Source organism: Marmota flaviventris, chromosome 7 (genome assembly GCF_047511675.1).
Source record: "Marmota flaviventris isolate mMarFla1 chromosome 7, mMarFla1.hap1, whole genome shotgun sequence".
Taxonomy (NCBI): domain Eukaryota; kingdom Metazoa; phylum Chordata; class Mammalia; order Rodentia; family Sciuridae; genus Marmota; species Marmota flaviventris.
Window position 1 is genome coordinate 43,357,034 of NC_092504.1, and position 15,546 is coordinate 43,372,579.

General features: G+C 37.8%; 2 protein-coding genes across 2 annotated transcripts in view; one reads left to right on the forward strand and one right to left on the reverse strand.

Moving 5' to 3' along the window:
- The window catches only part of Ppat (phosphoribosyl pyrophosphate amidotransferase), a 42,791-nt gene that overhangs the window by 14,513 nt on the left and 12,732 nt on the right, over positions 1–15,546 (reverse strand). Inside the window, exons 2-5 of the mRNA XM_027938076.3 lie at positions 5,442–5,508; positions 4,897–5,103; positions 441–553; positions 190–335 (exon numbers count right to left, since the gene is read on the reverse strand). Of these exons, the coding sequence (XP_027793877.1) occupies positions 190–335; positions 441–553; positions 4,897–5,103; positions 5,442–5,508 (533 nt within the window). The remainder of the gene's footprint in view (positions 1–189; positions 336–440; positions 554–4,896; positions 5,104–5,441; positions 5,509–15,546) is intronic.
- Paics (phosphoribosylaminoimidazole carboxylase and phosphoribosylaminoimidazolesuccinocarboxamide synthase) overlaps positions 6,545–15,546 on the forward strand; it is a 37,122-nt gene continuing 28,120 nt past the window's right edge. Inside the window, exons 1-3 of the mRNA XM_071614308.1 lie at positions 6,545–6,941; positions 10,956–11,042; positions 12,635–13,057. Coding sequence (XP_071470409.1) covers positions 6,560–6,941; positions 10,956–11,042; positions 12,635–13,057 — 892 coding nt within the window. The 5' untranslated portion in view covers positions 6,545–6,559. The remainder of the gene's footprint in view (positions 6,942–10,955; positions 11,043–12,634; positions 13,058–15,546) is intronic.

The window sequence follows — 15,546 nt, forward strand, 5'->3', positions numbered from 1 at the left end:
AAGCACCCTGGGATCAATCCCAGCATCAAAACCAACCGAACAAACAAAAGACTAACAAAGCCATTTTTCTGTTTAACTAAATCCCTCTCACTCATAAGTTTCCTATACCTAAAGATTTCAGGGCTCGCTAGCAGTAGGGCAATGACTTTGGAAAGTGCTATGAACTTAATTATTTCTGAAGTCTCTTACCTTTGTCATTTATATCAGAAACTGGAATAAGTCGACCAATGCATAGAGGACGATTTCCATAAGGATCCCGAACTGCGTAAATAACATCTCTGTGCATTATAAGTAGGGAGTATGCTGTGGGTGCTTCCTTCATTAAGTTTTTAATCCTGAAATGGATTAATTAAATGACTAAACGAATCACTTCAGTTATAAACACTGAAAGCAATGCTTGCATCACCAAAGCTGCAAGAATAATCCAAATTTACAGTTACCTTGCTACCCAGTCTGGGGTGTCATCTTGTTCCTGAGGAGGGGTATATGCCAGTAACTGGGTTATCATTTCACTATCAGAGCTGGTGGACAGACCAACACCATGACGCAGAAGCTATACAGAAGAGAAATCTGTCATTAGCAGAGAAAGCTCCCCTCTAGTCCTCACCCAACAGTCCACCATAATGGAAATAATTGAGCATTCTGCTGACACCTAGTTATGAAAACCCTGCACCCCGCTAATTGTATGTTTATACTGAAAACAAAGGACTACTGTGGAAGGCAATGGGACGTCTCCAAATGTTTGAGGAGGAAAAAAAAACAACAGTACTTTAGGAGACACCAAGAAATGTTTGAGGGCATATAGACCTGCAATGGGGGGTGAGGGGAGGAAGAGTTTGGATTGTGGGTCTTTTTCTACCCACAACACTCCTGATGAGTAAGACACATTCCCTTAAGAAAGGCACACTACAGTGGTGACTCTCAAACTGCGTCTGTTAGTGGTAGTGATGGTGGTTACCCATCCTCAATGATTACTGATAGAAGAAAGGAATCAACTGTGTTAAACAATTAAATGTATAAATACCAGTTGAAGTTCTGAACAAGTCTGAAGAAAGTGAATTGAAATGGACACTAATCTCTAAGTGGTGACCTTTTAGTAATTTACTGCATACTTTTGGGGTTGTCTGAATTTTTAAAATGAGTTATATATATTTTTTTCGTCTAGGACCAGAAATATATCCTTTTTTTTTTTTTAAGAGAGAGAGAATTTTTTAATATTTTTCAGTTTTCGGTGGACACAACATCTTTATTTTTATGTGGTGCTGAGGATCGAATCCAGTGCCCCGTGCATGCCAGGTGAGCGTGTTACCGCTTGAGCCACATCCCCAGCCCCTCTTTTTTTTTTTTTTTAAACTGGAGACTTAACCCAATGAGCTACATCCCCAGCTCTTTTTGTTTTTTATTTTGAGATAGTGTTTCACTAAGTTGCTCAAGTTTTCACTAAGTTGCCGAGGCTGGTCTTGAACTTGCAATCCTCCTCCTGTCTCAGCCTTCCAAGCTGCTAGGATCACAGGTATGTACCACCACTCCCGAGCAAAATGTATCTTACATAGATTATAATGCCAGAGCCTGTAAAGAGGGCACAGCAAAGCTCTGGGAAGCCCTAATGGTAGAGTGGGAAACAGGAGAACGAGTGGTACAAAAGCTTGGGTTCCAGATACTTCCAGCCCACCAGTTCATCATCATTCAACTTCTGAAACTGCTTACTTTATGTGAGACAGCTCTAAGAGACTGAAAGAATAATGGAGTATGCACTTGTCTAAACATGCCCTACCAACTACCATCTGGTCCTCGGGTGCTAATCAAGACGATCAGAATCTAGTGAAGAAACTAAGCATCGATGAATGGCATAAGTGGATAAAAAAGAAACTACCAGGTACATGAAGACACCGCATAATAATAATTTTAAAAAGAATGATGAAGCCGGGTGTGGTGGCGCATGCCTGCAATCCCTGCTCAGGAGGCTGAGACAGGAGGATGGCAAATTCAAAGCCACCATCAGAAAAAGCAAGGCCTTAGCAACTCAGTGAGACCCTATCTCCAAATAAAATACACAATAGGGCTGGGGATGTGGCTCAGTGGTTGAGTGCCCCTGAGTTCAATCCCTGGTTATTCCCTCCCAACCACCAAAAAAAAAAAAAAAAAAGGATGAAATGATGGATGAAGTCAAAGGCATAAACTAGACACTGTTAACACAGAAAGTTCCAAATGATAAGCTGTAAATAAAGGGTAGGAGTAAACATCCTTTGTCCTTACTCCCAGATTCTATTTTAGTTTCCAGTATGGTTACAATTCATTTCTCATATTATATTTGTCATCCTCAAGTTTAGACTCCATTTTCTTCATATGATTTTTTATGCCTCAGATATACAAATTGAACATCCCTAATCCAAAACTTGAAATGCTTCAAAATCTGAAACTTTGAGCACCAACATGCCACAAGTGGAAATTGCACATGAAAGTTTGTTTCATGCATAAGATCATTTAAAACATCATACAAAATTATATTTACCCTATGTGCATAATTTGTATATGAAACATAAATTAATATTATGTTTAGACTTGGTTCCAATCCAAAGATTTTAGAATCCCAAAACATCTGAAATCTGAACCACTTCTGGTTCATTTCAAAGAAAGGATACTGAACCTGAACCTATACTCTACTCTTTTTTTTTTGGTTCCAGGAATTGAACCCAGGGGTACTTAATTGAACCAGTGGAACTGACCCACACTCCCAACCCTTTTTATATTTTGAGACAGGGTCTCTCTAAATTGCTGAGGGTGGCTTTCAATTTGCAATTCTCCTGTCTCAGCCTCCTAGTTGCTGGGATTATGGGCCAGTACCATCAACCCAGGTCTACTTTCTTCTTATGCTTTGATAAATATATACCACTGTCCTGCACCTATGGGAAAGTAGTTCTAGGAGTGCTGCAGAACCAAAATCTGCAATGCATAAGTCCCTTATAAAATATAAAATAATGATGTAGAATTTGTATATAACTTAATACACTCTACCATATATTTTAGATCATGTCTAGATATTTCTAACACAATGCAAATAGTTATTACATTATTGTTTAGGGAATAATGACAAGAAAAATGTCTACACATGTTCAGTACAGGCAATTTCCTGCCCCTGCCCCCAGATACATTTTATCTGCATTTGGTGGATATGTAGTGCTGGAAAGTCAACTGTAGGCTGGTGATTTTGGAGTGATTGTGGGGTATGTGTGCTGGGAACTAAACTCAGATCACTGAGCCACATCCCCAGCCCTATTTTGTATTTTATTTAGAGACAGGGTCTCACTGAGTTGCTTAGTGCCTTGCCATTGATGAGGCTGGCTTTGAACTCGTGATCCTCCTGTCTCAGACTCCTGAGCTGCTGGGATTAAAGGTGTGTGCCACTGCACCCAGCCATAGGTTGATTTTTGACCTGGATTTTCCTCACACACAGCTCCTACACCCCTTGCAATGACCAATGTAAGCGTATTTAGTAGGATAATGAAATGACTGGTAGCCAGAGAACCAACCAGGTGATTAGAGGTAACTTTCAACCTGATACCAGACCTTCCAGGAGGGAAGGGGGCTGAAGTTTGAGCTGATAATTCAAGGCTACTATTTCAAGCAATTACGCCAACTTAATGAGATCTTTATAAAAACCCAAATAGAACAAATTGGGATAGTTTTCAGATAACTAAGGAGAGCCTGGAGTGGTACCCAAAGGGCATCAAAGCTCTATGCCTCTTCCCACATACTTTGTCCTACCCGTGTCTTCTTTTTTCTTTGTTTGGTGGTGCTAGGGATTGAACCCCAGCCCTTGTGCATGCAAGGCAAGCACTCTACGAACTGAACCATATCCTCAGCCCCCCTACCCATCTCTTCATCTTGACTGTTCTGCTGTATTCATTGTAGTATGCTTTATGATCAACTGGTAAGCATAAGAAAAGTACTTTCCTGGGCTGGGACTCTGGCTCAGTGGTAGAGTACTTGCCTAGCATGTATGAGGCACTGGGTTCGAGCCTCAGCACCACATAAAGATAAATAAATAAAGGTATTGTCCATCTACAACTAAAAAATAAAGATATATATATTTTAAAAAAATACTTTCCTGAGTTCTGTGAACTGCTCTATCAAATGATGGAAATCAAGGAGGGGACGTGAAACACCCAATAGCCAGTTGGTTAAAAGTATCAGAGACTCAGACTTGTGACTGACATCTGAAGCGGAAAGTAGTAGACTTGTGGGACTAAGCTCTTAATCATTGGGATCAGACCGACTCCAGGTTGCAGTGTTGAACTGAATTATAGGATATTCAGTTGATGTCCTCTAGAGAACTGGTTGGTGTGAGAAACCCTTATATTTGGGCACAGATTATGCTGTGATGAGTCTGAAAGTCACATAAACTTTGAACACAGGAACAAATTTCCAAAGGACAGAAAGGATCTATAAACCCTAATTTTTCTGTGCTTAAAACAGAAACCATAAATCAACTTCCCAAATCTCAACACTAAAGCAACACTATTGCAAACCACCTTGGGAGTATATTCAAATGCCCTCAACTATGGGGGCCTGGGGGGGGGGGTATTTTAGAATCTGGAATTATAACAAATAGTCCAGGTAATTCTTATGCGATTGCTGGTGGCAGTTAGGCATCAGGTAGCAACAATTAAGAAATGCCATTTCTGCAATCCCAGCAACTCATGAGCCTAAGGCTCTAAGTTTCTTAGTGAGACTGTGTCTATTAAAAAAAGTGCAGGAGATGTAACTCAGTGGTAAACTGCCCCTTGGTTCAATCCCTGGTTTAAAAAAAAAAAAAAAGAAAGAAAGAAAAGAAAAGAAATGTCCCTTGACAAGATCCTCTACTTCTTTTAACTAACTGCAATAATGAAAACTTACCTTTTTCCTTAACCGAGCAGCATTCACCAATTCGCCATTATGTGCCACAGCTATTTTCCCGTGAAGTGTTTCAACAACAAAGGGCTGACAATTTTCTAATTCACAGTTTCCTGTAGTGGCATACCTCGTGTGTCCAATGCCAAGATTTGAAACATACAATTTCTTCAAATTGTCTTCAGTAAAAACATGATTTACAAGACCCATTCCCTTGAGAAGTCAAAGAAAAAGCATGTCTTAGAAAAAAACACAGACTAGTACTGCTAGCAAATAAGCCTCTCTGCTCAGGCAATCCCAGTTCACCTACTGTCTCTATGCTCCATAATTCTAATCAGGATGAAAAGACGGAAAGAGACAGGAAGGAAGGTAGGCATGTAGGAAATGAAGGAAGATTCTAATTTGACAGATGTTAGGATATAAAATTGAAAATGATTGAAAAGGTATTATCTTCTGCAAATTGTTTATTCATTCCTTTCTCCCCTCATATACTAATGATCATCTGGCAATTGTTATCTTGACCATCATCGTTTTTCAATGTTCAAGTTTACCTTATGCGTTTTGAATGTTGGCACAGAACTCCCATCACTGGTCACCATACCAGCACTCTCCTGGCCCCTGTGAAAACACAAAGGCATCAACTATTAAGTCCCCAGTTGAAGAGCTTCTGAAGAGCCTCATTACCACACTTTGTCAACAAGCATCCATATCTGAGTCTGACACATTCAATGCTACGAAGACTCACACTGCTTCCACACATGATGCTAATGACTGGTAACAGCAGCAGACAACTCCAACAAGATGATCCTGTCATCTGATTCCAACCAATATACATACCAGTTTCTGGAACCCTAAACACTTTTACATAAAGGGAAATAATGTAGCTTTCACAACAATCCTGTGAAGCAAGACTGCGATTGCCATTCCCATCTCACAGATAAGCACACCAAAGAAATAATGGAAAAATAACTTGTCCAATGTCACACAGTGAGCAGATGGTGCTGCCAGGATCATGACAGACAATCCAACTCCAGAACTTGGGCCTCCAACCTCTAGTAATATTGGTCTCTGAGTAAGGTTAACAGGGTGAGTATTTAGATATAAGCAAAACAATTTCCATTTGCTTTTCTGCATTTTCCAACTTTTCTCCAACAAATATCAGGCTTTATTGTTTAGTCTTTACAGTGCTGGTGATTGATTTAACTTGGGGCCTAACAAATGTTGGGCAAGCTCTTCAGCACTGAGCTACATCCCCAAGCCCAAATATCACTTTCTATTTATATCACTTTACATTAACATTAGCTATAAACCTCTGAAAAACAGCTCTGCCAACCATTTCCAATTTTTAAAAATCCACAATCATTTGGCAGAACAGCGAATCATAAGAAATACACACAAAAATAGTCTCTTTCCCTTTTGTCTCAAGGGTAATTTTTCCTTAAAGCTGAATGAAAAAAAGGTTAGCAATCATTTAGGTTCAGGTTTCTTTAATCACAAAGCTTGCCCTGCGTATTTGGCAGTTCCTTAAGTTACTCCCTCAGGCAGCTTGAACCAGTTAAACTAGATGCTTTCAAGCTCTAAGGAGCGCTACTGACAACCAGCCATCTGGTTTCCTAGGAAACAAAACTGGTGGCTACAAGTAGTGAATCATTTCCAGGTCACTTTCAACATGGAGAGTGAAGCTGGGAAGCACTGGACTGACAAGGAGGTTAAAGCTTTGCTAAGTGTCTGGGCAGAAAAAAACATACGAAAACAACTTTATGGCACACTGAGAAATAAAGGAATATTTATTTACATTGCTAAAAGGCTGCAATCACTAGGAATACACAGAGACTGGAAACAATGCCGGACAAAGTATAAGAATCTCAAATATGAATATAGAACTGTGAAGTATGCCCACAACTCTGGAGACAGCTCTAAAACTATGAAGTTCTTCCATGACTTGGACGTAATCCTGCAGTATGAACCTGCCACACAATTAACAGAGGAGGATGCTAACAGCCGGCACCTGGCAACGCTGAGCCCAAGCACAGCCCCAGAGACCACTGAAGGTAAAAAGAAATTAAAAACAAAAACAAAAACTATTTTTAAATTTCTCTTCATATTACAGTTTCACAAACTTTAAGTACAGGACACTTCTGAGTCCAAGTGATAAATATAGCTAAAATATCAAGGTTGAAAAAAAATCGTAACTTACACTATTTTACACATGGTAAGAATTAAAAAAAAAAAAAAAAAGAAGTTAAATACCACTTTGACAACTGTTAAAATATAGAAAAAACACACTGAAATGGCCTTAACTGCTAGTGCCAAATGTATGTATGGTGTGTTTCTGAAATATGGATTGGATTCTGAAAATATTTTAGGTTTGATTTTGATAAAAGTGGTAAAAAAGAGAATACCAAAAATACTGTTCAACTGCTGTTTTCTCACAGTTCCACAAGACAAAACTTTCTCCTCTATTTTAATGTTTCCATTTTCTTAAATTAATAAATAAAAGCATTAAAATAAAGAGTTGATGAACTTTTTATGACCGGTCTGGCAGAGCTTCATTTTTACAAAGACAAATATAGATTTAATAATTAAACAAAGACAAAAATAGATTTAATAAATAATTGAAGATTTTGATTCATTTATTTCTGTATGTATATAATTTATTGGGGTTCTAGAAATTGAGCCCAGGGGCACTTTACCACTGAGCCACACCCCCAGCCTTTTTTTTTTTTTGAGAAAAGGTCTTGCTAAATTGCTGAGGCTGGCCTCGAACTTGTGATCCTCCTGCTTCAGTGGGAGCTGGCTAGGATTTTAGGCATATAGGCATGACTGAAGATTTTGAAGATATTAAACAAGGTCCTTGACCTGCTGTGTTGTTAAGCCCAGCACTAGTTATGATTTGCTCATTGTCTCTGGAAGCCACAAGCATCACTAGGCAGGAGGAGTGACAGTAATGAAATTTCTTCCATGGCTAAATAGAGCAGAGTTGTTAAAGTATCTGTAACCCCCACTGTCATGTGACCCATGTGCAAAGAACACAGATATTCACATACAATGAATGCTATTAAACCTCCAAAAGGAGGAACCAAGAATAAATGTAACACCCTAGAGAAAAAGGCAAGCAGTACACTAAAGGTTCCAAATGCAAAGGGTGTTGAGGACAGCCATTATAGCTGAGTTAACTTGGGTTGGCTGAATTTCATGTTTATAGCTCAGTAATCATTTGTCTAAGAAACAATCTATCCCACTTACAAAAACCCTTTCCATCTCTAATTATGCCAAATGTTGAGAATGCGCTGCAGTCATTATAAGCAGCAGTTATAATATTTTTTCTTTTAATCATTCAGGACTCTTAAATCACTTAGCTTCTCAAAATCTCCCACCAGATGTGTTGGTTTAATGAAGATGTAGGGGCTAATACCTTTGCTTCTTAAAGCGATCATCTTCTAACCCTTTAGGTTACCCTCCTGGCTTCAATTTCTTAGTTCCATTCATAAGCAGTGGGCCTATATTATACAACCTAATCATGTATGTATAAGGTACCTTAAACCCTGAATTCTAAAATCAAACTCTTCTACACTCATTAAAAATTGATCCTCCTACAAACTGCTTCCACTTTAGACTTCCACAGAAATGTCTGAGATACCCTTGACTTTGGTCAACAATTATTCATAAAAAGTCTACTGACACGTTCTATAAAATTTTTTCTCTCATCCACTCTCATTATTTATAACTTTATCATATCACACAGAGTATTATTATAACCATTTTTCTATACATTTGTTCACTTGAAAATTCCTTGTTCATACAACTGGGTTCTTAGAAAGTCTTCATGTCTTCTGGTAACTAAATCAACCTGATAATACCTTAGGTCCACTGCTGCCAAACCACATTCCTTCAGTGACCCAAATTCCCCTCTGTCTCTTCTTTATACAAACGCATCAGAAGCAATGACTTAAGGTTTCAGTTTAAAACTTCCAGGCACAGAGCCTCTGAGTATCATTTCAGGATTCACACTATAAATGACCAACTTAAGAAAAAAAATTCCTGAAGAAGTTGGGAAGCCTACCTGTACACTAGCCCCAGGTTCTATTCTATGGATAGAAAACCAGACCCTAAACCAGAGAACAAAGCAGAAAACCACATTCTCTGCTTATTGTCATTAGCTCAGGATAAATGACCTGAGTGTACCAATATCTTCACCATGTTTCTCTAAAAAATTCTAATGTAACCCCAGATTCTTATTTTCTATTTCCAATTAAATCTAAGACATTCCTTATTAATTCCTTTATCCTCAATTAACTGTAAAACTTGACTTAAAATTGGCAATTTTTACTTCGAAAGTTATAAAAACACGATTGTGTCATTTGATAACAGTGGTGCTTTTGTACTTCTGTATTTATTTAACTTTCCATATTTAACTGTTTCCCTATTTTAACATGGGAACCAACAGACTTTTAAATATGATAAACACATTTTTTTCAATGACAATGTCTCTAAATATAATGGTGAATCATAATTTTTTAAAACTATTTTGTTTTTTAGTTATAGATGGACACAATACCTTCATTTTTATTTTTACGTGGTGCTGAGGATTGAACCTGGCACCCGGCACATGCAAGGCAAGCGCTCTACCGCTGAGCCACAACCCCAGCCCATGAATCATGATTTTAAGTGGATGTTTATGTCAATCAAATCACACCTAAATAAAATACAATAATACTATCTCTATTACCTGGCAAACAGAATTAGAAAAGCATTTGGGAATGATGATTAATAAGATGAATAAATCTTTAATTTAAAAAATTACAAAGAGCAATCAAAATATACTCAACCCCTCCTGATTAGCTGGCAGCTTCATTGTCATTGTTGGGTTCCTTTCAAAGATTTATTTTTTTCCCTTAAAAAAAGAATCCTCCTATGTGTAATATGAATTAAAATGCATTCTGCTGTCATATATAACAAATTAAGATTAAATCAATTAATTTAAAAAAAAAATCATCCTCCTGAGGCTGGGGTTGTAGATTAGTGACAGAGCACTTGCCTGGCATGTGTGAGGACCTGGGTTCGATCCCAGAACCACAAACACGAATTAAGCTCCTTATCTGATTACTTTAGGAAGTAGCCTTTGCCTCCTCTATAAAAGCAAGCATAGAAACCGCCAAACCATAAAACAAGGAGCTCAAGGAAGGATTTCATTCTTTTAAGTCTGGCATGGGAGGGCTGGGGTGGTGGCTCAGTGGTAGAGTACTTTGCCTGGCATATGTAAAGCAGTGGGTTTGATTCTCAGCACCACATATAAATAAATAAAATAAATGTCCATTGACAACTAAGAAAATATTTTTTTTAAAAAAAAGGTCTGGTATGGTTCTTTTAAATGATACATCTCTTACCACATTTAAGTAATTTTGATAAATTTCTGAAATGTTTAGTATGTCAATTAATTATATAATACACAAAAACTCTTAAGCTGTTTGGCTCTATGTGCCAGTAAAACATTTTCTGATTAAATTTTTCATTGTATATTCCTCTTGTACATTACCAGTAGCATTTATAAAAGTCCCTACTGTGTTAAAGCACCTAAGAAACAAATAAAACACATCTTATTTAATTGTTTGTTTATTTATTGATGTAGTACTGCGGATTGAATCCAGAGGCCCTCAACCACTGAGCTATATCCCCAGTCATTATTTTTTATTTTGAGACAGGGTCTCTCTAAGTTTCCTAGGCTGGCCTCAATCTTTCAATCCTCCTGCCTCAGCCTCCCAAACAGCTGGGGTTAATTTAACCCAAATGAAAATTAATCACAATCCTCCTTGGAAATTTACAAAATCAAACAATTTTAATAGTTCAAAATAAACCAAGTAAATGGAATAGAAAAAAATTACTTAAGCCATATTATGCCATTTTATTAAGCCATATTATACCATTTTATTACAAAATATGTCCATCACAAATCTATTTTCATGAATATGATCAATTCAGCTTTAGCAACTAGCTTTACCAGTTATGTTAATTCAACTTTTTTCCCTTAGTACTTATTTCTAAAAGGAATTCTGTTCTCCTTCCAGGCAAAATGTCAGTTCCATTAGAAGATAAAGAAGATATCTCAGGAAATCCTTTGCTTTTGGTTTCTCATGTCAGACCAATGGAACTAGGTATAGTATGAAGGGCCAAAAACGTTATGAAACTGATCTAATTTCAAATTGGAAAGACTGCTTCTAATCTGAGAACATGGACAGTGTTTCCTGACAGAAACACTTCCTGTACGAGCTTAGGCTGAAAAGTCATTTTGAAAGCAAATGATTTCCTTAACAAAAAGTTTTATAGAGGGCTGAGGATGTGGCTCAAGCGGTAGCACGCTCGCCTGGCATGAGTGCGGCCTGGGTTCGATCCTCAGCACCACATACAAACAAAGATGTTGTGTCCGCTGAAAACTAAAAAATAAATATTAAAAAATTCTTTAAAAAAAAAAAAGTTTTATAGAAATACTTACTCTAATTTCTAACTTTTTTTCTTTAATTTTATAAGAACTGCAATGGCTAAATTTATAGTAATGAACATAATTGTTTTGACATTTGGTATTCTGGGGGTAAAAGACAAACAGAATTTCACATCTGAAAATAAGTAATATTAAGTCCACGAGATCAAGGATTCTTAATTAAATCCAATGTCAATCCACTCTTTGCTTCCAATGTATTATTGAAGGTAGAAGCAAAAAACTCATTTCTAACCCAAATAATAACTTATTTCTAACTCAAATAAAGAAAAAAATTACTGAAAAGCATTTCAAAATAGTGATATTAAATATACCACAAAATAAAAACTACTATCTATTGCAAGTAAATTCTATTCGGTTTTTGTTTTTATTTTTTCTCTTTTGGGACTGAAGATTTAACTCAGGGGCATTTAACCACTGAGCCATATGCCCAGCTCATTTTTTATATTTTATTTTGAAACAGGGTCTCACTAAATTGCTTAGGGCCTCACTAAGTTGCCGAGGCTGCATTTGAACTTGCAATCCACAGGCTCCTAAGCCACTGTGATTACAGATGTACACCACCATGCCCAGCTATATGGTATTTTCTAATAATTTACAACTTATTTAAACCTAACACAAAATCTGAGAAAAACAATATGGTTGTTAAAATAACCAATATGATGCCAAGTATAACATTAATTGATATCATTTATATAAAGTGAATTGCAAAACTAACTTAGGGACCTAATGTGAAAGCACCATGGGATATTAAAGAATTTCTACCAATAAAAGAAGGTAGCATTTCACTTAAAATGTCATTTGATCTTCCTCTAATTTCCAAAGGAGTAAATACTGATTGTGTGTGGTTCTTCCCAGCCAATGCACATGAAAATCCCAATCTTGAGAAGAAAGATGAGGGAGGCACTTGAGTAGCAGTTTTTAACCCCCCCAGAAAAGGAATTATTCACACCTGTCCTATAGCAAAACAAAATTAATTAAAGTCCTTTTCTTATGTAATCATATTGCTTTCTTAATAAATACAATGTGTTCAACTTTAGCTATATACTGATAAATAGCCCATATGTGAACAAGTGGGAAAGAACCTTTATAGAAGAACAATGATCAAAATGTGACTGAAGATCTACCCTTATTCAAGCCAGTCTTTGTCATGATATTGAACAGATTCAAGTTCTGTACTTCCATTGTCCAATTATTTACCTTGTCTGATGTATGTAATCCATGATTCTTATTTCTTCACATCTGATGCAGGTATCTCTACATCAATATTGGAGCCTCCTAATAATTCACCTTTTATCCCAACTGTTGCAAATGAAGGAGGAAAACACTGGACTATGCCAGAAGTCAGGGCTTTAATAGGCATCTGGTCAGATAAAAGCATCCAACAACAACTAGAGGTAACAGTGAGAAACAAAAGGATATTTGAACTAATTGCTGCCAAGCTTCAGAAATCTGGAATAGAGAGAGACTGGAAGCAGTGCCGAACAAAGTACAAAAACCTGAAACACGAATACAAGATTGTAAGAACAGCTCAGGACCTAGGCATGACTAGGAATATGAAATTCTTTACCGAGTTGGATGCTATTCTAGGACACAAGACAGAAAAATCACAAGAACTTCAAGATGGAGAACAAGCCACAGAAAGTACTGATGTAAAAATGGAAGACCAGATAGGTAGGATTTTTCTTTCTTTTTTTTCCCCCAATACTGGGGATGAACTCAGGGCCTTGTGCATGCTAGGCAATTGCTCTAGCACTGAGCCATACATTTAATCTTAATAAAGCAAATTTTAATAAATGCAACCCCTCAAGTTAAAGCAAGTTTTCATACCAATTGTGGTAAAAATATAACAGCCAGGCATGGTGGTACATGCCTATAATCCCAGGTATGAAAGAACACTAAAGAACTTAGAAAAACAAAATCTTTAAGAATGTCTAGCTGGGCTTGGTGGCACCTGCCTATAATCCCAGCAGCATGGAAGGCTGAGTTGGGAGGATAACAAGTTCAAAGCCAGCCTCAGCCTTGGTGAGGCACTAAGCAACTCAGTGAGACCCTGTCTCTCAATAAAAAATACAAAATAGGGCCAAGGACATGGATCAGTGGTTGAGAGCCCCTGAGTTCAATCCCGCATAGTCCCCCAAAAGGGTAAGTTCTTCTGGGACACATCATAAAGTTCTTTAAAATAAGTTTAACACAAAAGATAGAAATACAAAATATTTTCACAAAGCCAGGATAGCATGAAATAAACTGAATGAGTTCTAGACCAGGAAACAGGAAATCCAAGTTCTAACTTAGTAGCTGTGGAACCTTGAGGAAACTATCTCTAGATGTAAGCTTAAAATGGGAGGACTGGATGAGATGGTCTTGAAGAGATTTACTAACAGCCAGGCATGGTGGTAGATGTCTGTAACCCCAGGTACTCAGGAAGCTGAGACAGAAGGATCACAAGTTTAAAGCCAGATGCACCAACTTAGTGAGATCCTGTCTCAAAATAAAAAGGGCTGGGGATGTAGTTCAGTGACAGAGTGCTCCTGCACCAAACACAAAACAAAACAAAAAACCCAGTACCAAACAAAATAAATAAATATACTTAAAAACACCTCCCCCAGCCAAAACACCTCTACTAATCTTGTTTCTATAGATTTATGATCTGGCTTAAATGATGCAGTCCTAATTCTAGGAGTGTGAATGTGTGTCTAGGGAAGAGAGAGAGGTATGACAGAGAATTAATTGAACAAGAGTGGTCATAGTTCACTGGTGAACAAGAACGGAAATAGTATGTTAGAGAATTGTTGTGGGGACAGACGAGGTAAGGCACCAAAGATAGCAGGAAACAGTTTTATTTGGCTGCAGCCAGGTTCAGAGGGCAAAGCTTTCGCTGTAATCAATCCCCTGAACCCCAAGTTCAGGTAGTTTCAGAATTTTATACCCAGCATGTAAGGGGAGGGGCTCAGAAGTTCCCAGTCTGCAGAAGTTCACATAAAAGTATCTTTTTCTTTCACTGTTCTGGGCAAGTTAACCCTTCAAAGACAATACCCAAGAAGGCAAGAGCTTCTTCTCCCCTTTCTTTCCTCCCCGCTGCAAGCTGTTACCACAGAGCCCAATTGTAACTTCTCTTATCTTAGAAATGCAGACATCACTGTGAAGCCCCAGCTCAAGGCCAGAGGCCTTGTTTATACATTTCTACAAACTACTATATTGGATACAGGTTTCTGAAAAACTAGTAAGGGGGTGTCCAGTACCTGGAGTGCTGATTTCTTCCTGGCTAGGTAAAACAGGTCAACATGAAAAGTGAAAGTTTATCTACACTGAACTCTTTTGTAGAGACTCTTTGCTGACAATCCTAAAATGGTGAAGATCTCTGGAGAAACCCAGTTAAGATTTTTCTGTGGAGAAAGGAGGTGCTACTACAGAATTATATAGCTGCCTCTATAAAAATTGAAATATAAGGGGTCTAGAGATAAAGTATGCAATTAGTAGTGGCATTATGTTTGTACAGTCATTGCTGGGGATGCAGGTGAAGATAACCACATTAGTTACATGTCAGAAGACCTAGTTATCTACACCTAGTACCTACACTGACCTACGGCAAAATGATGTATAAAGGTGGGCAATCTAAATCATAGAGCCGGGCACAGTGGCCACGCCTGCAATCCCAGCATCCAGCAGCTCTGGAGGCTGAGGCAGGAGGACTACAAGTTCAAAGCCAGTCTCAGCAACTTAGTGAGGCCCTAAGCAACTTATCGTGTCTCTGTCTCTAAATAAAATATAAAAAAGGGCTGGGGATATGGCTTAGTGGTTAAGAGCCCCTGGGTTTGATTCCAGGTACCAAAACCAAACAAACTAAATTATAGAAAGCAAACAATCACATTTAGTGTCCTCTCAGGGAAAACAGTTCATTAGAAGCTACAGCTGGAGAGATCACTGAAGATGACTCCATCAGTATCAAGCCAGAAGACATGGCAGTTTCAGATTTAAAACAAAGTCCTGATATAGGTAAAAGAATATTACACTAAGATGATATGATACAATGTTGCTATGAACTGAATTATGTCCCCCAGCCCCAATTCATATGTTGAAGTCCTATCTCCCCAATGTGATAGTATTTGGAGATGTGTCTATGGGAGATAGGTTTAGATGAGAGTGGGGTCTCCATGATGGGA